The sequence below is a fragment of the Leptopilina heterotoma genome, unplaced genomic scaffold (assembly GCF_015476425.1).
Source record: "Leptopilina heterotoma isolate Lh14 unplaced genomic scaffold, ASM1547642v1 Lhet_201, whole genome shotgun sequence".
In the NCBI taxonomy this organism is placed as follows: Eukaryota; Metazoa; Arthropoda; class Insecta; order Hymenoptera; family Figitidae; genus Leptopilina; species Leptopilina heterotoma.
In genome coordinates, this window is record NW_025110916.1 from 746,032 (window position 1) to 769,227 (window position 23,196).

General features: G+C 29.2%; 1 protein-coding gene across 4 annotated transcripts in view; it reads left to right on the plus strand.

Annotated features, from left to right (window-relative positions):
- LOC122501095 overlaps nucleotides 1-23,196 on the plus strand; it is a 532,769-nt gene that overhangs the window by 234,778 nt on the left and 274,795 nt on the right. For all 4 annotated transcript variants that reach the window (XM_043610362.1, XM_043610361.1, XM_043610359.1 and 1 more), the window contains one exon: nucleotides 9,751-10,019. In XM_043610362.1, the coding sequence (XP_043466297.1) occupies nucleotides 9,751-10,019 (269 nt within the window). The remainder of the gene's footprint in view (nucleotides 1-9,750; nucleotides 10,020-23,196) is intronic.

Genomic DNA, 23,196 nt, shown 5'->3' on the forward strand with positions numbered 1-23,196 from the left:
AATTTCACGCCAGTTTGGATTACACGTCATCGTAATAAAAAGATCAGGTTTACCAAATTTTCTCACAATAGCCATTGCATCTTGGTAATGCTGTAACATATTTATCGGAGAACCTGTGAAAGATGATGGAAGTATTACAATTTTCCCAACTTCATTGTTCGAATCGTCAGCTCTTCTTTGTAAATGATCAATTAGACCTTCGTAAGTATCTGCACGAAGTTTCTTTTCATTATTTCGACAGAAATTTGTCCTACCTTTTTAATTTTCACATAACTGTCGACAATCCATTGCTGAAATAATCTACCACCCTTTAAAAATACATTGTTGTCCCTAGAAGCCATTCTATGCCTGATGTATGCAGCTCTTGATACACGTTTATTTGTATTAGCGCAGGTCAGATTTTTGTCCCAACCTCTTGTTCCATGTGGATAAAATAAAGGATATATCCATGGCTCAACATTGGGATTCATAGAACTTATATATTGTAAACTTTTTGTATTCTTATTATATACGGTAACATATGATTCTGGAATATCACCATCAGCAGTTGTAGTAAAAATTGCTGCAACTTCATTGACACTTTGTAAATTATAACGTCTACTATCCATCCCAGGCTTTAATGAAAATAATAATTGCATCTCAGGCTAAATTTCTGCATTATTTTCAGTCATTGTTTTTTTAATTTTTTCATGCATCATACGGTAGGACTGTGCAAATAGGTCAGAGAAATTTTGATTCTGTGCAAAATCCCGTTTTTTTGGCTATGAGTTTTTTGATAAGCTACATTTTTTTAAAGACCGGAAATATTAGTATTTGCTAAATTTGCTGTAACAGTTACATTATCTTTTGCCAAAGATGTAGTAACAGTTGTAGAGGATTTTTCTGAATTTATATTTGATTTTGACACTGTAATAATACTGTCCTTTGTTTGAAGTGATTGAGGGTTAAGAATTCTATTATTCTCTTGTTTTTTTTGTCGAAACTTTCTTTGATAAGCAGCTTTCTTTTGACGTTTCATGACTTGATGTTGTTCTTCTTCCTCTAAAGAACGTATTATTGATCTTTTTTTTACTTGATTTTCATTTTTTAAATTAGTATGTTTTGTAACATTTCTTGAATCATTACAATCATCATTAGTTTTTGATTTTATAAATAATTCACTGATAACTTTATGTTCACAAAGTTTTACATAAGAATGATCACGTGTAATGTTCATTTCATTACAATAACCCATCTCTATATGTGACTTTGAAATAATATCAGACTGATTTTGTTTTTGAACAGAAGTATGTTTATTTTGTCGAGAGGTGCGCTTGTAAGCAACATTTCTGTCACGAATTGACGTTTTAACTTTAGAAGTAGAAATATTTTCTTCTGCTGATGATAAAGCTGTAAATGTGCTTTGGGGTCTCGTATTTAAAGTTTGCTCTGCACTAATGAATTCATTAGAATCCAATGATTCAGAGCAAAAAAATTTATTATTTTCTCACTTTTTTTGTCGATATTTTTTTTGATAAGCAGCTTTTTTTTGACGTTTTATGATTTTATATTTTTCCTCTTCTTCAGGAAAATGAACCATAGCTCTTTTTTCTCCTTGCTTCTCAGTTATTATTAATATTGTATCTTTCGTTCCATTGCTTGAATCAATAGAAATATTATTAACATCATTTGCTGGAATTAAAGGCAAATCTTCTAAACAACTATCAACAAAATTTTTTTTACAAACATTGCTGGTTGAATTCAACGATGATAAATTATTGTCAACAATTTTATTTTCTTCATTTTGGAAACTTTTTTCTCTAGCTCGATTCCTAAGAAGACACTCCCAATTACATTCAACAGTCATAGTTCTAATATTAGTCGACCTTACTGACGGAAATTTACTTAAACGATTGTTTTTGAACATTAACATTAAATGATTTCTCATGTTATAATAATAGTAATTGACAGAGTAGGGCATAATATTAAAAAATATCGATGTTGCGAATGATATTGCATATATTTCACAAGCAAGACTATTGTTTGGTTGTTGATTAACAGTTGTGAAAACTACTGGAGGTTTAAAAGGATATAATCTACTTAAATATTTCCTTTGATCTTCATTTAAACATCCTTCATTACGACTATCATAAATATAAAGTCTCATTCCATCATAATAAGTGCAAATCCAATGACCTTTCTTGATAGGTCCACTAAAAAGTATTTGAATATGCTTTTTACCTTTTTCAATCGGACTAATAAATTCAAGCGTATAAAAATACAAAGTGCTTTGCATGCTAAAAGCAGAATTTGATTCCCTTCTCAATAATTTTTCGAATTCATCAATATGAGTATCATTTAACATTCCTCCTTCAGTAAGTATAATATTAAAATCTGTAACACTTTAATTAACAGTTCCTTCTTTGTTCGACATGATTTCTTTCAATTTATTGAAAAGATATCGCTTCTAAAAAATAGTTTTTCATAAAATTAATTAATTCAGAACACATGTAAATAATGTTACTATTGTCACATTTAACAGTAACTGGAATTTTTATCTTATCCTTTCTTATTAAAGATTATTAAGAATGTAAAGAATGTATCTTCATCTATTAATATTATTAATATTATTAAATATAAGTATATTTTTGGTAAATTTTTCTGTTTTGTATCTGTTAATCTAGTATCTGTTAATAGAGTATCTGTTAATCTAGTACCTCTTGACTAAATCTCTGTTTATCAAGTATCTGGTATCTCGTAATCACATGTTATTTTTAGTACATCTTTAATATTCATAAAGTTTTTTCCAAAATAATAACTAACTACCAAAATGTTAAAAAACAAAATGTTAAAAAATCAATAATTAAGATTTAAAAAAACAAATATTAATCAATATTAAATAATAATTATTACCACTATAATATAATTATGTACAAACATCAGAATTTTAAAAATCAATATTCTACATTTAGAAATCAAAATAACAGACAAATGTCCTTTATTCCTTTAAACTTTAACTTTAATTAAATTAATGTATCCTTTAAACTTTAACTTTAATTAAATTAATGTATCCTTCAAACTTTAACTTTAAAACTTTAATTAAATTAATGTATTTAACTTTAACCTTTAACTTTAATTAATAAAATTAATTAAATCCTTTAAATTAATAAATTAAATAATTCACACATTATATTTACAAACTCTTCCTAATAAATATATATACAAATAATATTAACAAAAAATTTAATTTGTATTTACATGTATTTTAATTTTAATACTTACGTACGTAACGTATGCAATGCACTTTAACTTTTTTCAAATGTACAAAAAAATTGCAACTTTTTTCAAATTTACAAAAAAACAAAACCACAAAATTCACAATCAACACTTTCAGAAAAAAATCACTCAGTAATTAACAGCCAATACTTCTTATCGAAACGATACACTTGTCACACTTTGCAAATGGCTGACAGTTGCTGACACTTGTAATATTTTGTAATTTTTCATACCAACCAAAAAAAACTATGCGTTTCACACTGAGGTGAGGTTACGTAGCGAACAAACAATTGTTTGGAAAAAAAGATGCGCGCGCAACAATTTTGAAGCGTCTAAAATGAATCATAAAATTAAATATATTTTATTATTAAAAAACTTTTCATTTATTACAAACCAAATCATAAATAAAAATTATTTTTATCTTAAACTACTTTTGGTTAACTTTTAGTTAATAAATAAATTTTAATTAATTTATTTTAATTTTAATTTTAAAAAAGAGAAAAACGAAAATTTAAAAGTGTGAGGTCACCATCATTATAAAATTCAGCCAATGAGGAACACTCATTATAAAATCAGCCAAAAATCAGCCAATGAGAAAAAAGTTCTACACTTGAAGTTAGCTGCTTTGACATCAGTAAGTAATGTCGTCTCGATTATATCCAATCAAAATAAAAGATTTTGAATTTTATCCAATCAAAATAAAGGAATAAAGAATTTTGAAAAAATAGCCAATCAAGAAAAAGTTCTACACTTGAAGTTAGTCGATCTTACGCACCTCGTTTTTAAGAAAGGACTATGGATCTCCCAACCAAAGTTTATATGGATGAGGCAGCCATATGTGAAAATACATAGCATAAATTGTAAGCCCAACAATGCCCATGGATGTCACATCCATATTTGATTCAACAATATAATATGGCTCCCTCATCCATTGAATATGGAATGTGCTTCCATTCTGAAAGTTGTGTCTTCCATTGAATTGGATAAAACAACAATATTCTGCTCAACAATATTTTTATGGATATCTCTTCCAGATCTTTTCTTTCCGTGCATAGTTTAAAAGTTATAAAATTATAAATTTAACATGGTCTCTTATGGAGAAACCAACTAATTGGATCTTCACAAACGAAAAAATACTGTTTAAAAATCTCAACTTTTTTAAATATAAATATATGTGAAAGCTAAAGATGACAGTTTTAATAAATAATTAATTTTGTGTGTCTTCACAAGCTAGTTTAACAGAAAATAATAAAAATACGAAAAGAAACACAAGTTTCTCAAAAGTCTTAGTAGAAACATAGCAACGTCGCAGAAAAAATACAGATAGTTGACGATAAAGAAAATCGAACCAATCATAATGATGCGCGCCAAATTTTAAAACAAATCTCTTATGAATAATATTGAAAATGAGAGTTTAATGAATTTATTAATAATAATTGAAATTTAAAATTATTTATTGTACTAATTAAGAATTTATCCGGGAAAAATCGAGCCCAAAAAGTGTTTTCCCGCGTGTCGTCTCACTCCTAAATAATTAGAGATATTTAGTTCGGATTTATCATGATAATTAGGGGAATTCATGATGATAAAGAATATTCTCGAAAATTGCAAGTAATTTTTGAAATAAATATTGAAAAACGAAATTACAAAAGTTGGATTTTTGGCCGCTCCTCGGAGAGTCTTCCTCTATCACCCCTCTAAATATGAACCCGAAATATTTTATCCTCTCAAAATGAGACGTCTATACTGAACCGTTCAAAACCCCTTTTTTCCGTATATTTAAACAATTTTTTTCAATAATTATTTATCAAAATTTCTCTCAATTCCGAGAGGACCGCTGGTCCCAGAGCATTTCTCTATATTTACCAAAAAATCCCGACTTAAAATGTTCTTTTCTTTTTAAATGAGATGTCTATCACGAAACCATTATTTTTTCCCGGATGCCCTTAAGGTACAATCCCAGGTAAAAAAGTTCCCGGGAATTTCTCGGTCCCACAGTAAGAAACGAAAAATTGAAAAGTATTAAAAAGATTCTATTCTTTTGAATGCCATTTCTGTCCAATACTTTTCTATCCAGTGAGAGCAATATAAATAGTAACGATATCAATCCTCTTGAATACCCAGTAAGAAAGCAAAGATTAAGAAGCATTGAAAAAATTCTATCCTTTTGAATACCATTTCTGCCCTATGCTTCTGAATTCCGCGACAGTAGTATAATAATATAATACTAATATTGTTGACATATAGAATGTTCAATTACTTTCAAATAACTGCACTCATGAATTTATTTGCTATTTTAAAAAGGAATAATTATTAAATTATCAGTTAAGAGGGTTAAAAGTGTTTAAAGGTCTCTGAAATTTTTAGGTTATGATTTATTGTCTAACAGAATAACGGCCCTGACTCGTTTAAATGACGTTAAATTGGTAAACAATCAATTTTTCAGCAAGTTTTTCTTTGAACACAAACACTTTTTACAAAATCTGCCACTGTATGTATCTTTTAATTTACAAAAATCCAGAAGATTGCTTGAATGCATGCAGAAACGCGGTTCCAATGAAAAATTGAAAAGTGATATAATGACAGGCTGTAATAATTTCGGATGGGATTGGAAAGCATTCAGAAAAAAATTTTGTCTTTGTTAAAAATTACAAAAAGAATTGAATAGCATTCATTTTTAGACGAAACGTGGTCCTATCATGGTATAGAAAAGTATTTGACAGAAATGGCATTCAAAAGTATTGGATAATTTCTACTACACCATACAGAGTTTGAATTATTTCAATCCTTTTCAATTTTTCCTTTCTTACTGGACCAATTCCCGGGAACTTTTTCACGTGGGATTTATTAATTTGTAAGAAATAAAAATTTAAAAAAATTACTAATGTCAAAAAATTGTGGAAAATTAAATTATATCTAAAATTTAAAAAAAATTTATGTTAAAAAATTAGATAGGGGAGACTGGGGTAAACCCGTTCACTTTTTAACTAATATTGGTTAAATTATCTTTAAAATTATTTTTAAACATGTTTTTTAATCTACAAAAATTTATTTATTTTATCCATTTCTATAAAAACAATTATTATTATTAGATATTATTATTATGTATTTTATATTCCTCAATTATATAGGATATTAAAAATTTTTGGCAATAATAATTTTTCTTTTTTAAAACAATAATTACTTATTTTACCTACTGCTGTAAAATCTAAAATCCCTATTTACGACGTACGTCAAAGCTGTCAATTAGTATAGCGAAATAAAATTGACGCTCGTAGAAACATCGTATTATTGTAAAGAAATTTTTACTTAAATCCTTATTTAATATATAGAATTTATATCCCTTCTTTTCGATAATTTTCTGCTTTATTTTTTTCTTTTCAAATTATCCAACACTTTCGACTGATTCTTAACTCTTGGGCGGGCAAGCGGGGTTTAATGGACCCCGCGAGTATCTATTTTTCTTTCTCCGAATCCGCATGAAAGAATGAGTTCATCCTAGAAATTCTGTTAAATAGACTAAAAATACATCCAATGTACACGGTAAAAAATTTACTATGGAGACTACAGAACCACTTAGTGGAATAGACAAAATTTACATATTGTACTATAAACAAATAACAAAATAGTGTTTTTCTTTTAAGAAATTTGAGCCTACACCAAATAATCCTGCCTTGCACTAAGAACGGTGTGTGTTGTATTTCCCAGGGTATTTTGCAAATCTATCTATTTGTTAAATTTAAAATCTTAATTATCATTTTTATATTTTAATGCATTAAAATTCATAATATAATAAAAAGAAAACAAAATATACAAAGATCTACGTTTTTTAAGGTGTTATACATGTTATGGAGTCTTAAAAAAGGGTGTTTTTCAAAATTTTTTATGAGTACAGTTTTAAATTATTGTTGGCAACATCGGCTTGCTTTTGGAATAAAAAATTTTTTTTTCATAAACTTCATAAGATTATCTAGTGAAGTACACATTATTATAATTTTAGAATTTTTTTTTGGAAGAATTGTGAGACTTGGAAAAAATCGTATTTTTCACCCAAAAAAATCGACTTTAATTATTGATAAAAAATCCTGTTCATCAATTCTAAAAATCGTGTGTACTTCACTACATAATCTAAGAAGCTACAGTTAAATTTTCAGGCCAATCGAATGAAAAATTTTTGAGTTCTACTGGTCGCCGATTTGCAAAACATGGTTTCGAGTAAGACTCGTTTGAAGTAATAAAATGTTCTATTTTGACACTCCGCAATTGATCCAGAAAAAATAATTAAAAAAAAAAATATTTCCAATTTCCAAACTTGTTTCTAGGGATGTTATAGTATATTTTAAGCCAATAGAGAAAAAATTTAAAAATAAAAAATGCCAAACAGGTATAACCCCTTCAGCGTTTTTAAAGCGAGGTCCAATGGACCTCGCTTGCCCGCTGATTTTTTTAGCTTGCCCGCCCAAGGGTTAAAAAACTTTTTACTTTAACAATTTTTAAAAAAATAATTTGACACTTTCTCAAAAAAGGGCTCTCTATCAGAAAAGAGTATTAAATAATAAGTTTTTATTAAAATTAGCAATTTTAATCCTTTTTTTAATTTGACATATTTATATTACGTAGGTACATTTCCCATAAATAAAAATCCCTTTATTAATCTCTTCATGTTAATTTTTTACTTACAAAATAATAGTTTTATAATTTTTACAAACTAAAAATTATTATTTTTTTTCTTATCATACTATTAAACCTTTGCGTAGGCAACCCGCTCAACATTTCTAATTGGACACTTTCTTCCACAAGTCACATTCAGCTCTTAATTTTTATGGTGGAAATAAGATTGTGGCTCATGGAAATATCGTATCGAAACAAAATAAATTTTAATTAATTCTTTATTTATGTATTTTTACTTCCCAGTAAAGAGCCCTTTTTTAAAAGAAAGCGTCAAATTATTTTTTAAAAAATTCTCAAATGTAAAAAGTTTTGTAAAAATCAGTCAAAAGTGTTGGATAATTTAAAAAGAAAGAAAAAAAGCAGAAATTTTTAGAAAAACGGGCTTTTTATTGGAATTCTATATGAAATGAGGATTTAAGTAAAAATTTGTTTGCAATAATACGATGTTTTTATGAGCGTCAATATTATTTTCGCCATACAAATTTACAGCTTTGACGTCGAAAATAAACTTATTACACTTGTTGCCTATAGAAAGGGGTTTTACAACAGTAGAATAGGTAATTATTATTTTAGAATAAAAAATTAATTAGCGACATTTTTTTTGTTTAATATCTTATATAATTGAAAAATAAGAAAAAATAATTAAATTTATTATTTTCAAAAAAGTAAATAAAGTAAATAAATTTTTATAGATTAAAAAACATGATTAAAGACAATTAAACCAATATATAAGGTAAAAATTGATTCATTTTTTTTAAGTTATTGTAATTAATAGATTATTTTTAATTTTATCTAATATTCCAATTACTTATTAACTAATTTTCCCAAACAGTAAAAAACATTTAATAAATTTTAGATATAATTTAATTTTTAAAAATTCTATATATTTGTCATTTGTAATATTTTTATTGATTACAATTTAATAAATTGTACGTCTATAAGTACTAATTAGCAATTTATATTTTTATTCTTTGTAAAAAATTATGTTAATAAAATATCAAAATTTTAAAAAAATTTCATATTTTTATTTTTACATATTTTATATTATGTGCATGATTATAAACAAAAATCTCATTATTTATGTATTTTGGTTTAATTTTTGTTATTGCAAAATAATAGTTTTACAATTTTTAACAAATTAATAGTTACTGCCCTGTTTTATTATACTGTTATGCCTTTACGTAGGCAACCCGCTTTACTCCACCTTTCTGTTGTGCGGCCATTTTTTCCCTATGCCAAGTCACCTACAACTGTAAATTCTCGTGGCGGAAATAAGAATGTGGCTTGTAGAAAGATCATATCGAGACAAAATAAATTCTTCATTTAATTTCGCTTCCAAGTAAAGGCCCACTTTTTTGATTAAGTGCTTAGTTTTTTACAAAAAATTCTCAAAGTGAAAAAATACACGAAAGTGTAAGAAAGTGGGTTGGCAACACTGGACAGTTCTCGACCTCCAACACCGTTAACGGCAAAATGGCTGCAACATACGTATAGACACCTGTCATTACATTAATTTTGTATTTTCAATCCAAACTCGTTCAAAAACGGTTGTTTACTAATTTCGCGTCATTTCAAACAGGCAGTGCCGTTTTTCTTGGGCGATAACTGTAAGTCGCACATAACCCACAAATTTCAGAGATCATCAAATGTTCTTAAGAGGTGGGCGTGAAGAGGGTTCGAAGCCCACCTAGTACATATATGTTATATAAATAAAAATTTCTGTACATGACGCGACGTGCTGTAATATAAGTTTATTTACAATTAAGTAAGGTAACACAAGCAGGAAAATTCTATTTACTTTAAAATTAACAATATTTTCTTTAGATATCCTTGTCCTGTTGGGGAAGAATGTGCACTTTTAAAGGAAGCAGGTTGTGTGGACTTCTTATGTTTATCAAAACCTGTATGTATACAAAAGAAGATGAAAGAAAATATTTGCATTACTGGAAATCCTTTAAGTGATCAAGAAGACAGCATTTTGATTTGTTCTGCTAATAAGACCTGTCCACTTAATTACAGTTGTACCATTGTTCCGGAATTAAGAAAGTCTGTTTGCTGCCCAATAATCTCTCGAATCACAAAATTACTTTCAAGTATGTAACATAAAATTGCATCACTAATCTAGGATTTTTTATTATGTTCCTTAAAGCTTCTTTATTCCCATGCGCTAATCCTTAGATACAATAGTTTTATCAATAAAAGTGTTAAAAGAATTTAACTACTCAACATAATTATCGAAAAGGTTAATGAAATGTTTCATAAAATGTGCTTGAAACTAGACTAATAATAGCCCTTGATAAGAAAGAGGTATTTACTCGACTTCACACAGTAAAGCAAAAAACACATCCATGGACAAATGGCTTTTTAGACCACAAATGTCCGATTGCCAACATCTTTTTTAATTGATGTTAATAAAATCTTACATAAAGTAAATGTAGGAGAAAGGTGTACGAGATGATCCCCATGGGCGAAATGATCCTTTTGAATTTTAGAGAGCCTACTAGCGTCACGTTTTAGCCAAATACGGAAATACATTGCCAATGACTTACATATGAATCACTCAAACTGTCATAACAACACGCGTCATTACAAAAATTTTATTGAGAAAAATAAAAATTTTCATAAGAAAGGTGTGGGTTCGTATCCCACCATGGTACCGTTTTTTCTGAGTTCTTTGATAATTTTAAAATTATTAACCCCTTAACTGTCGGCTGAAAAACACTAAATGTGCCCAGAATGCCAAAAATAAAAAATCGTCCAATTTGTCTGAAACTTGTTACTCAGGGATTTTTGGGGTCGCTAATTATGAATCTGATATCGGTATTTTAAAATTCAAATTGGCTGATCCAATATGGCGGACGGCTTTTTAAAAATTAATCCAAATTACCTAAAATTTGTTACTCGGGGGTTTTTGTGGTCGCTGATTACGAATCTGATGTCGGTTTTTCAAAATTCAAAATGGCGGATCCAATATGTCAGACGGATTTTTAAAAATAGATCAAAATTACCTGATATTTGTTACTCGGGGAGTTTTGGGGTCCCTGACTACGAATATGATGATGGTTATTTAAAATTCAAAATGGCGAATCCAATATGGCAAACATTTTTTTTAAATTTTGGATTCGCTTGAAAATTATCATTAGGGGGTTTTTGGGGTCGCTGATGATGAATCCGATGTCAGTTTTTAAAAATTAAAAATTGCGGATCCAATATGGTGACGAATCGGATATCTGTTTTTAAAAATTCAATATGTCGGATCCAATATGGCGGACATTTTTTTTTTAAATTTGTTTTTATCATAAAAGCAGAACAAATTTTACAAATGCCGGTTTCATAGAACAGCTATAAAGAGCGTGCAAAAATTGAAATTCCATTGAAATGTCCTAACGCATTTTACCTTTCCAATAAGTTCATGGGTAAAGTGGATCTCCACGGTATACCATATTGGATCCGCAATTTTGAATTTTGAAAAACTGACATCAGATTCGTCATCAGCGACCCCGAAAACCCCCGAATGATAATTTTCAAGCGAATCCAAAATTTTTTAAAAAATGTCTGCCATATTGGATCCGCCATTTTGGATTTTGAAAAATCATCATCATATTCGTAATCAGCGACCCCGACAACCCCCGAGTAACAAATTTCATGTATATTGGATCAATTTTTAAAAAAGTCATCCGCCATATTGGATCCGCCATTTTGAAAAACTGACATCAGATGTCAAAGATTGTCAGTTTTCCGGCAGTCAGAGCAAAGTCCGAAATGGCAAAGATCTTTGCCATCGGCAGTCAAGGGGTTAATTAATTTCGAAAATATTTTTCAGATTAAGCAGGTTTCTTTATTTGGGCAGCTGTTCTGTCGATACATATGAAATCCATGAGCTTATAGAGATTTATTAAAGAAAGGGCATAGCAGGATAAGTATGTGTTAGCTGTCCCCGCTCGGATTTTCTTGAATTTTTTATATACAATATGTATTAATTGGAGTAGTAATTTCCCGAAGTACTATTGCACAAAAATAATTTTTATGGGAGTTATGGGGGTAAGAAGAAAAATAAAGAAACACGATTTTCTCGAAAACGGCTGAACCGATTTTGATAAAATTTAAATATGTTATGGCTTTCTTTAAGGCCTTTTAAAAAAAAATTATGAAATTTTTTTTAAATAAAGGCAAAAAAAAATTTTCAAAATTTTTTTGGATTTTTTTTGGGCAAAATTTTTTGAGTACTACCGCTATATTTTTTCTAAATAATTTGTATGTATCCTAGAATTATCACCCAAAATTCCAAACAAATTCAAAGGATAAAACATAGTCAAAATTAACAATTATCGCGAGCATGCACTCATAACCCTGCATAATTTATAATTGACCTTGGCTGAATGATTAAAAAAATGTCGCTTTGTGAAATTTATAACCTACTGTAAAATTAATTTCACAGTAGGTTGCTATCATCTTAAAAATTAATTTTAGAAGCATTACCTTTTGAAAATAATTTTTATAGTATAGTTAATATATATATTTGTGACACGAGTGGAGGTCGAGTGTCACAAAAATGATCGTAAACAAATTGGCTGCCTTTATTCCCGTGTTACTTACGATATTTTTTATTCCTAATGCACAAAAGTGGCGATTTCAGATAGCAGACGACAGGGAGTAAAAGTCATTCACTTGTTCGACTTATATGAAAATGGCGGCCGTTTTCTCCCTTGAGCAAAAATAACGCATGGGATCAGCGGTTATGTTTGCACATGGGAGAAAATGGACGCCATTTTCATATGGTCGAACAAATGAGTGACTTTACTCCCTGTCGTCAGCTATCTAAAAGCGCCATTTTTTTGCATGTGGGATAAAAATATATTTATTAAAATTATGGAGAAATTTCCTTTCAAATTATTTATTTATAAACTTTAAAATTTGATCCAAAGAAAGGTAGATAAAATAATAACAATTATGTATTAGGGCAATTCCACGTAAGATTTAAGTCGACCTCTTGAAATCGGACAAAAATATTTTTTTTCTATTCTGTATCGAAAAAAAACAGATACGTATTTTTTTATTTATGTTTAATTGTCCAAATTTTCAAGTTATGAATTTTCGAAAATTTGGACTTTTAATTGTAGACCTATATTCCGTAGCTTATAAGTCCGAAAATATTGAGTTTAGGAAAAAGTTGTCAAAGAATGAAAGTTTTAGTTTTCTTTCGACTTTTAAGAAATGTAAACAAAAAATTTTTTTTTAATTTTTTTATTAAAAATTTTTTTTTTTATAAACAAATTAATTTTTTTTAACTTTGGGCCGTATTTTTTTTTATTTATTTTTTATTTTTTTGTACCTTATAATATAGAGAAGATTTTCCAAAAAGTCCCGAAATGGGCCTGATGTGTTAAATGAGTTTTAAAATATTTTCAAAAATCACTTGCAAGCATCACAATGGGATTTTTTTACATTTAACTTTTTAAAACTGTTTACAGCGTAGACCCTTTTATTTAAAACAAAGAACACTCAAATATATTAAAAATTATACGCTGTAAATAGTTTTAGAAAGTTAATTGTAAAAAAATCCCACTGTGATGCTTGCAATTGATTTTTGAAAATATTTTAAAACTCATTTAACACATCAGGCCCATTTTGGGACTTTTTGGAAAATCTTCTCTATATTATAAGGTACAAAAAAATATAAAAAAATTGTTAAAGTAGGATTTTAGAAATTTATTTAATTTGTAAATATTAATTTTTAAAAAAACTTTAACTTAACGTGTCCTTCGGACGAAAATCGTATAGGAAGTGGATTCCCCCTCTACTTAGTTATTAATTCAACTAAGAGGTTGAGAACCCTACTCCTTGAATTTGGAGAAGATAGGATAGTTTTATAAGGTATTTTAAATTAAATAGAAACAATAGATTTTAGACAAACGTTAAGTATATTAAATCCCAAAAATCCCTAATACATGAAATATCTACTTTCTGTCCTTCTGAATGAAAGAAAGTGTAGTGTGTGTAATAAGAGTAGTATGTGTGTGGTGTGTAACAAAATACAATACTCACAACTGGACAATTCTGCTTACTAGTCACTTCATTCCAATGTTAATCTTCTTGGTTTTTCTCAATATTTCTTACGTAAGCTTTTCCCGGAAATTCGGAAATACCAGATCTAGGATCACTAGATCGATATTTCACTAGGAGCTTTTTAGACGCGAACTTTTGAATTACACAATTTAAGGACGTGAAAACTAATTGAACAAAGTTGTTTCAAGATTTAAATATTCCTTTATTATGAATTTATTCTTTTTCTGACTTTGATTTTAAATTAAATACTTATTTTTCTCTTCGATTAATTTTCTGATATTATTTCTTTCACTTTATTTTTTACTTGATTTTGTTTCAGCTTCTTTTTAGATAATTATTTTAACCACTTGTTTTCAATTTAAATATGATATATTTCTTTTACTCAACTTCAATCTTTAATTAATATGCGCGATTACTTTGATTATTCACTTTCTATCTAAACTTTTATTCCTTTACTTTTTTGAGAAAATTCCCTTCTTCAGGGATATGAACTTTATCTGATCTACACGATCTACTCGGCCAAATTGCCGGACTTGAACTTCAGGCTACAATGGCCTGGACTAAAACTGCGAGCCTAAACTGCCCGGGCTAACTGCCGGCTACAACGGCCTGGCTTAAACTGCCCAGATTTCCCAGTGTCAATCAATTTTATTGAAAGACGATTTAGTGGGGAAATCGTTTGTTAAGTTTATTGCACTTGACTGTTGTCAAGCCAATTCTGCAAGCCTGCAGATTTAGGCAGTGGCGTGATCCGAGTTCAGTGACTTGGATGCACCACTCCTTATATTGGGCAATTGGCATATTTTAGTATTTCTTAACTATTTCTCAAAAGCAAAGTTAATAAACTCTTCAGAATAGAAAAAGAATAAATAAAGGAATTTTACAATTTATTTTAGATTTCTATCCTTGAATTGTGCATTATTATAAAATATTATTTTATTACTTTGGATGTTTGTTTTTGACAACTTGTTTCAAAGTACCAAAATAAAAGAATGTTCCTTTGGTGAGTTTACAAAGGGTTATTTGTGTAAATGTTTAAGATGTGTTAACAAAATCTCATGTTGCGTGTAATTGTTGTATGTAATTTTAGTTTTAAATATAATTAAAAAAGTTATTAACAATATAAAAAGTTACGGAGTTCGGCCGTAACAAAAATAAAAAAAATCCGGCCCAAAGTTAAAAAAAATTAATTTGTTTATAAAAAAAATTTTAAATAATTTTTTGTTTACATTTCTTAAAAGTCGAAAGAAAACTAAAACTTTCATTCTTTGACAGCTTTTTCCTAAACTCAACATTTTCGGACTTATAAGCTACTGAATATAGGTCTACAATTAAAAGTCAAAATTTTCGAAAATTCATAACTCGAAAACTTAAACAATTAAACATAAATAAAAAAATATGTATCTGTTTTTTTTCGATACAAAATAGAAAAAAATATTTTTGGCCTATTTTAAGAGGTCGACTTAAATCTCACGTGGAATTGCCCATTATTATTATTTTTAAGTTTATAAATATATATATATATATATTTATATATATTTATAATTATATTATTATATATTTATATTTATATTATTTTATAAATATATATTTCTATAGTATTACACGGAATAAATATATGTGTACTATGGTTCTTTAAAGTATTCTTGAATACTACTGTATACATTTATAACTTTTGCATTATTAGTTTGATTCGAAAACAACTATTCTTTTGATGTCTTTACTTTTCCAGTGTGCAAAAACATTGTTATTTTAGAAATGTTTCGAGAATGTTTTTAAATGTTTTATGTAATGCAAAATAATGTTCTAAGATTGACTTACATTTTCACATTATTGAATTAATTTTCATAACACATCGTAGATTACCATACATAGGGGAGAGTCTCCAGTTGTGAGACACCTCCAGTTGTGAGACAGTCAATTTTTTTTAACATGCAATATTAAAAAGCCGATTGGTTTATATAAAAACATTTCTTTTTATATGAGCCAACTTTTTCGTGTACCCCGAAGCGGATATATTAACTGTTTTTGTTAAATACCAACACTGTGTGTGATAATCGACTAAAAAGCGTTTTTTCAATAAATGCAAAGTACTTTTTTTCCAAGTTAATTAATTGGAAAAGGTAAATGTAATGCATTTTCTTTTAGTGTTTTCCTTATATTTTGTGATGCAATATTGCATTGTTCCAATCTACGGTTGAAAATAATTTAATTTTCCTTTTTCAAAATAGCGCCAATTTCTGGGTGTGAGACACAGCATATCACCAGTTGTGAGACGGTGCACGGAAAGAAAAAGTCCGTCAATCATTAATAGACTAGTATATTACTTTAAGACGGGACACAAAATCATTGAATGGATAACATTCTTTGAGTCACAATCAATGACGAGTTGCTTGCTAAAATTTAGAAAACTGTCATCAATATATAAAACTCGTTCACTAAAATTTAGAAAACTGTCTATTAAATTTCCTATGACTATCAAAAGCATTCAAAAAATTCAACTTCTTTCAGAATCATCCCTAATTTTAGACATTATTTGGTACAGAATGAACACATTTTTTTCGTTGCACAGTTCCGATATTTTATTTACACTCTTAGACGCTTTAGACCAACACATTTTCGCACTTATAATAACTACACGTAGAAACGCACACTTATAACACTTTAAGTTTAGAAGCGAACTGTTCTTATATACCAAATAACAAAATTTTTCACAACTTGTGAGAAATGATTTTGCACTAATAACTACTTTTTAACCCTTTCGTGCCCCCGGGAAATCCAGCGGTTGGATTTGCTTCCAAATTGGTACTCGGGGGTTTTCGGGGTCGCTGATTACGAATCCGATGAGAGTTTTAAAAAATTAAAAATGGCGGATCCAATATGGCGGACAAGATTTTTAAAAATTACTTGAATTTGCGTCAATGTTGTTACTTGGCAGTTTTCGGGGTCGCTGATTACGAATCAGAATTCAAAATTAAAAAATTTTAAAAAATCAAAATGGCGGATCCAGTATGGCGGACAAGATTTCAAAAAATTGCCTGAATTTGCTTGAATATTGTTAATCGGGGGTTTTCGGGGTCGCTGATTACGAATCCGATGTCAGTTTTTCAAAATTCAAAATGGCGGATCCAGTATGGCGGACAAGATTTAAAAAAATTGCTTGAACTTGCGTCAATATTGTTATTTAGGGGTTTTCGGGGTCGCTGATTGCGAATTAGAAGTCATATTTTTAAAATTTTTTAAATTCAAAATAGAGGATCTAATATGGCGGACAAGATTTCAAAAAATTTCTTGAATTTGATTCAATATTGTTACTTGGGCGTTTTAGGGTCCGCTGATTACGAATCCGATGTCAGTTTTTCAAAATCCAAAATGGCGGATCCAATATGGCGGACGATATTTTCAAAACTTTGTTTGAATTTGCTTTAAAACCGGTACTTGGGGGTTTTAAGGGTCACTGATTACGAATCTAATTTCAGTTTTTTAAAATCAAAATGTCGGATCAAATATAAAAGTTTTTGAGGTCGTTAAGTACAGAGAGAATTTTAGATTCAAATTTTATTAATATTTCAGATCCTAATTTTTATATAAAAAATAAATTATACAAAAAATTTAGAATAAAAATATGATCTGAAATTAGTTACAAAATTATACAAATGAATTTCGATACACCAGAATAGTGTACAATGGTACAAATAAAGAGTTTTATTAAAAATTATGAAAATTAATCTTTTCACTTGGCAATTTTTTGTGGATTTAAAAACATATTTTTTACAAAATTGAGCATGGATTATTTTGTTTCTACTATTTTATCAATAAAACTTAAACTGACATCAGATTCGTAATCAGCGACTCCAAAAACCCGCGAGTAGCAGTCTTGAAGCAAATAGAAGCAATTTTTAGAATCTTGTTCGTCATATTGGATCCGACATTTTCAATTTAAAAATTTTTTTAAATCTAACGTCTGATTCGTAATCAGCGACCCTTAAAACCCCCAAGTAACGATATTGACGCAAATTCAAGCAATTTTTTAAAATCTCATCCGCCATATTGGATCCGCCATTTTGAATTTTGTAAAACTGACATCGGATTCGTAATCAGCGACCCCGAAAAACCCCGAGTAACAATATTGAAGCAAATTTACGGAATTTTTTAAAATCTTTTCCGCCATATTGGATCCGCCATTTTTAATTTTTAAAATTTTTTAAATCTGACTTTCGATTTGCAATCAGCGACCCCGAAAACCACCCAAGTAACAATATGGACCCAAATTCAAGCAATTTTTTAAAATCTTGTCCGCCATATTGGATTCGCCATTTTAAATTTTGAAAAACTGACATCGGATTCGTAATCAGTGACCCCGAAAATCCCCGAGTAACAATTTGGAAGCAATTTTGATAAAATTTAAAAATATTTGAAATTTGTTTAAAAATTTGTCAGCCATATTAGATCCACCATTTTGAAATTTTTAAATCTGACTTAAGATTCGTAATCAACGACTCCAAAAACATAAAAAACAAAGTGTTGTTAAAAATTATTCACTAAATGTAAATGAAATGTATAGTTTGTTACATCACTGTTTTTTTTAAACAGTCAATGTTTATTCTATTGTTTAAAATAAATATTACAACTTTTTGTAATTTACTATTTTTTTAATTGTAGCCACATCCATTCGGAATAAAAAGCAATTTAGTGCAAATTAATTGGTTAATTTTTTAAAGAATTACATAAAATTTTCTAAGTGGTACATATATGTACCGGAGGCACGAAAGGGTTTAGCGAGAAATATAAAAGAAAATATATTTTCATCGAGGTCAATTTCTAGACGCAATTCAACTGCAAATTATTAGTTAAGTTAAATATTCACATTACACATAATAGTAGGGGAGAGTCTCCAGTTGTGAGACACATCCAGTTGTGAGACAGTCAATTTTTTTTAACATGGAATATTAACAAGCCGATTGGTTTATATAAAAACATTTCTTTTTATATGAGCCAACTTTTTTGTTTACGCCGAAGCGGATATACAAACTGTTTTTGTTAAATACCAACACTGTGTGTGATAATCGACTAAAAAGCGTTTTTTCAAAAAATGCAAAGTACTTTTTTTCCAAGTTAATTAATTGGAAAAGGTAAATGTAATGCATTTTCTTTTAGTGTTTTCCTTATATTTTGTGATGCAATTTTGCATTGTTCCAATCTACGGTTGAAAATAATTTAATTTTCCTTTTTCAAAATAGCGCCAATTTCTGGGTGTGAGACACAGCATATCACCAGTTGTGAGACGGTGTCAACACCCATCTGGGCAGCATAAAAAATACGACTTTGCAGGCATACTATTTAAATGTTGTTTTGATTTTTTTTCTAGTATTTTTGGGCATGTCTAATGGAAAAAAGTCAATTGATTCAGAAGAAATCAATTTTAATGCTCTTGTTGAAGCTATTAAATTGTGTTTATTTGATAGTCATATTTTGGCGAATAAATATTATTATTTAGTATATAATAATATATATTTTTAATATATTTAATTATTTCTACTAAACATAACGTTTTATGTCAAACTTATTAAATTTTAGCAATTTTTAATGAGTGTCTCACAACTGGAGACATTTTTTTTTTGAAAAAAGCGATGTGCTCGGAAAATGTATCGTAAAATTTTTTGAGTTCATCGAAACACTATACTTTCTTTTGATAAAAGTTGCGTATTTCTGTTACCTTTCGAACGGTGTATTTTATTTACAATTTCGTTTACCCGTTTACAATTTACGGGTCAAAAATAAAACCTGTCTCACAACTGGAGACTCTCCCCTATATAGGGATATGTATAGCAGACAGCAAAAACACATGGACTATAGAGAAACCGGAGGAATTGCGCATCGGTACACTGCGCAACAATGCGCTAGTGAAGAGCACCGATTTAGAATACGAGTCAACTAACGTTTCACAAACTTTCACTAATGATTCGTAAACATTTAAACAGCCATTGATAACAATTCAGCATTAAATCTAAAACAATTGTTCACATACTGGCATTCTAATCAATCCATGACTTGTTTTTTAAACTTTTATGAAGTTTTTCAATCGTTAAGTAAAGTTAAGTAACCATCAACGGAAAAAGAGTCCCATCTCATAGTAATATACTAATCCATTAATGGTTGACGGACTTTTTCTTTCCGTGTGTCAACACCCATCTGGGCAGCATAAAAAATACGACTTTGCAGACATACTATTTAAATGTTGTTTTGATTTTTTTTTCTAGTATTTTTGGGCATGTCAAGTGGAAAAAAGTCAATTGATTCAGAAGAAATCAATTTTAATGCTTTTGTTGAAGCGATTAAATTGTGATTATTTGATAGTCATATTTTGGCGAATAAATGTTATTATTTAGTATACAATAATATATATTATTAATATATTTAATTATTTCTACTAAACATAACGTTTTATGTCAAACTTATTAAATTTTAGCAATTTTTAATGAGTGTCTCACAACTGGAGACTTTTTTTTTTTAAAAAAGCGATGTGCTCAGAAAATGTATCGTAAAATTTTTTGAGTTCATCGAAACACTATACTTTCTTTAAATAAAAGTTGCCTACAAAAGGTAGGTTTGCTTCTAAATTCATCCATAGTCTTACTTACAGTTGTCACGAAGTAAGGTTTTTTTTTAAATAATTTTATTCATTCTTTCTATCTTGATGGTTTTTTCTTAGCAAATATTCTATTATTTTTAGTAATATCGAAAAACGATTTTTTAACAATCATGTGTTTTTTCGTTGATTTAATTGTATAATAACACATAATTATAAGAAGGAGTGTATGATAAACCGTTTCACACATTTTACTTTTTTGATAGTTGTAGAAAGGTCAGTTTTTTACCATTTTTATTTTCGCTTTATAAATAAATTAATTACTTTAGCAATCTTCAGTTTTTTCTTACAATATACCAACGAAAAGATGCCTGGGACAAGTAAAAACCCTAGATGTCCTGGATGTGACTCGTTATTATTAAAGCTACAAGGCCAAAAAAACAATTGAAGTCGAAGAAGAAGCAACAAAGTATTCGAATCTACTTCAACGAACAATTGTTGTGGGCGATACTTTGTGTCAAAAATGTAGAGTTTCTCAGTACAAAAAAGCAAAACTTGATTCTGTAAATCTTGAAGAAGAACAAGAGATTGATGCAAAATCACTTTACAATGATCCAACAATATTTTTCAGAGATAACCCTAAAAAGAACCAGAAAATAAGAGAGCTGAAGTGACAATTGCTCGGACTGTTTTAACTCACAAGTACTGTTGTCTTTGTTCTAGTTTACAGAACATAACAGTTATCCCCCAAGAAGCAAGAATGCAATCTTATATCAAGAAAAGAATTTACATTCCTACAGGAAACAGATGCTGTTAGAATCATTTAATTAAAAATCGCTTTTACGACGAAGATTTAAGTCTTCTAAAAGTTTATTCTAACTTCTCGAGTATAAGTCCAACTGAATTTTCAATAATTATGGAAAGTCTTGCTATTAAATGTGATTCTTCTCTGTACAATAAGGTGGGCGATTATAGTCTTCCTGAGAAACAACTTCTTATTTTTACAGGATTAGATTGGGAGAATATCTCAGTTTTAAGAAATATGTTAACGTCCATGCGGAATAGAGAATCACGGACTATCACTCAAGCTCTCGTAGTCTTTCTTTTTAAACTTCCTACTGGCAATTCAAATAAACTAATTGCTTCGATTTTACAACTAGAATATAAACAACTTGTTTCTGAATATATATCAGCAGTAGTGAAATCATTTGAGGAAGATGTCTTACCCTTCCATTTTGGATTACAATGTATGTGTTATTGAAAGAGAATGACTATACCGTACTTCATCGCGGATTTCGTGACGTTAAGGCTGAATTGGAGTTAAAAAAAAAGTGATAATGCCTGCACTTAAGGGAAAACGGAAGCAATTGACCACAGTTGAGTCAAACGATTATCGTTTTGCTACCGGGACTTATCAGCTATCCCAAGCAGTGTCTTATTTAGCTGAGATGATGGATAATGATGGGAAAGTAAACTTAAATTTTTTTGAAGAAAAAATCGAATATACTAAAAGGACTCACCCTTAATCAAGCACCCCGAAAAGTGAGAGGCAAGGGGACTCACCCTTAATCAAGCACTCCGAAAAGTGAGAGGCAAGGGGACTCACCCTTAATCAAGCACCCCGAAAAGTGAGAGGCAAGGGGACTCACTCTAATCAAGCACCCTGAAAAGTGAGAGGCAACGGGACTCACTCTTAATCAAGCACCCCAAATAGGTCTAAAATCGTACTGCTACCTCCACGTGGTGGTCCTTGGAAACCCTTTTAATTTGTTTTGAATTTTAGGTGATAAAGTCCGATAAAAATAATTTTGCAATGCGGGACGATTGGGTGGCCTTGCAAAAGGCCGATCGATATAATATTGCAATGCGCAATAATTAAGTGGTCTTTTAAAAAGCCGATTGATATAATATTGCAATGCGCAGATATTAAGTGGGCTTGAAAAAGGCTAATTGATATAATATTGCAATATGCAATTATTGAGTGGCCTTGAAAAAGGCCGATTGATATAATATTGCAATGTGCCTTTTTCAATCGGCCTTTTTCAAGGCCACCCAATCATTATTGGGTGGGCTTGAAAAAGGCCAATTGATATTGTATTGCAATGGGCAATTTCAGTATGCATCTCGCTTCTGAACGAACCTACTGCAACTACGACTTCGACGCCTTGCGGATAAACAAAGAACTGTAATGTAAAACGCGCGAATTTTTGAAAATGATGTAGGCTTTGTAAATAATAAAGAGCAAAATTAAGATCAATCCTCATAAAAAAATTAAGTCTATATAATTTAAATAATATTTAATGCAAAATAATCAATATTGTTTTATTATTTAATTAATAAAACTTAAAAAATAAATAGATGGTAAATTGAAATTTTCATTGAATGAACACGATTTATATGAAACTTTTTACGCGGGGGTTTTCGAGGTCGCCGATTGCGAATCTGAAGTCCAATTTGCAAAATTAAAAATGTCGGATCCAATGTGGCGTACGAATGTTGTGAAAATTCGTTATTCTTGAGAAATTTCGTAAAAGATTGATTGATTTTCATAAAAAAATTTCTCGCGGGTTTTCGGTAATGTTAAATACGAATATTTAGTCAGATTTTTAAAATTT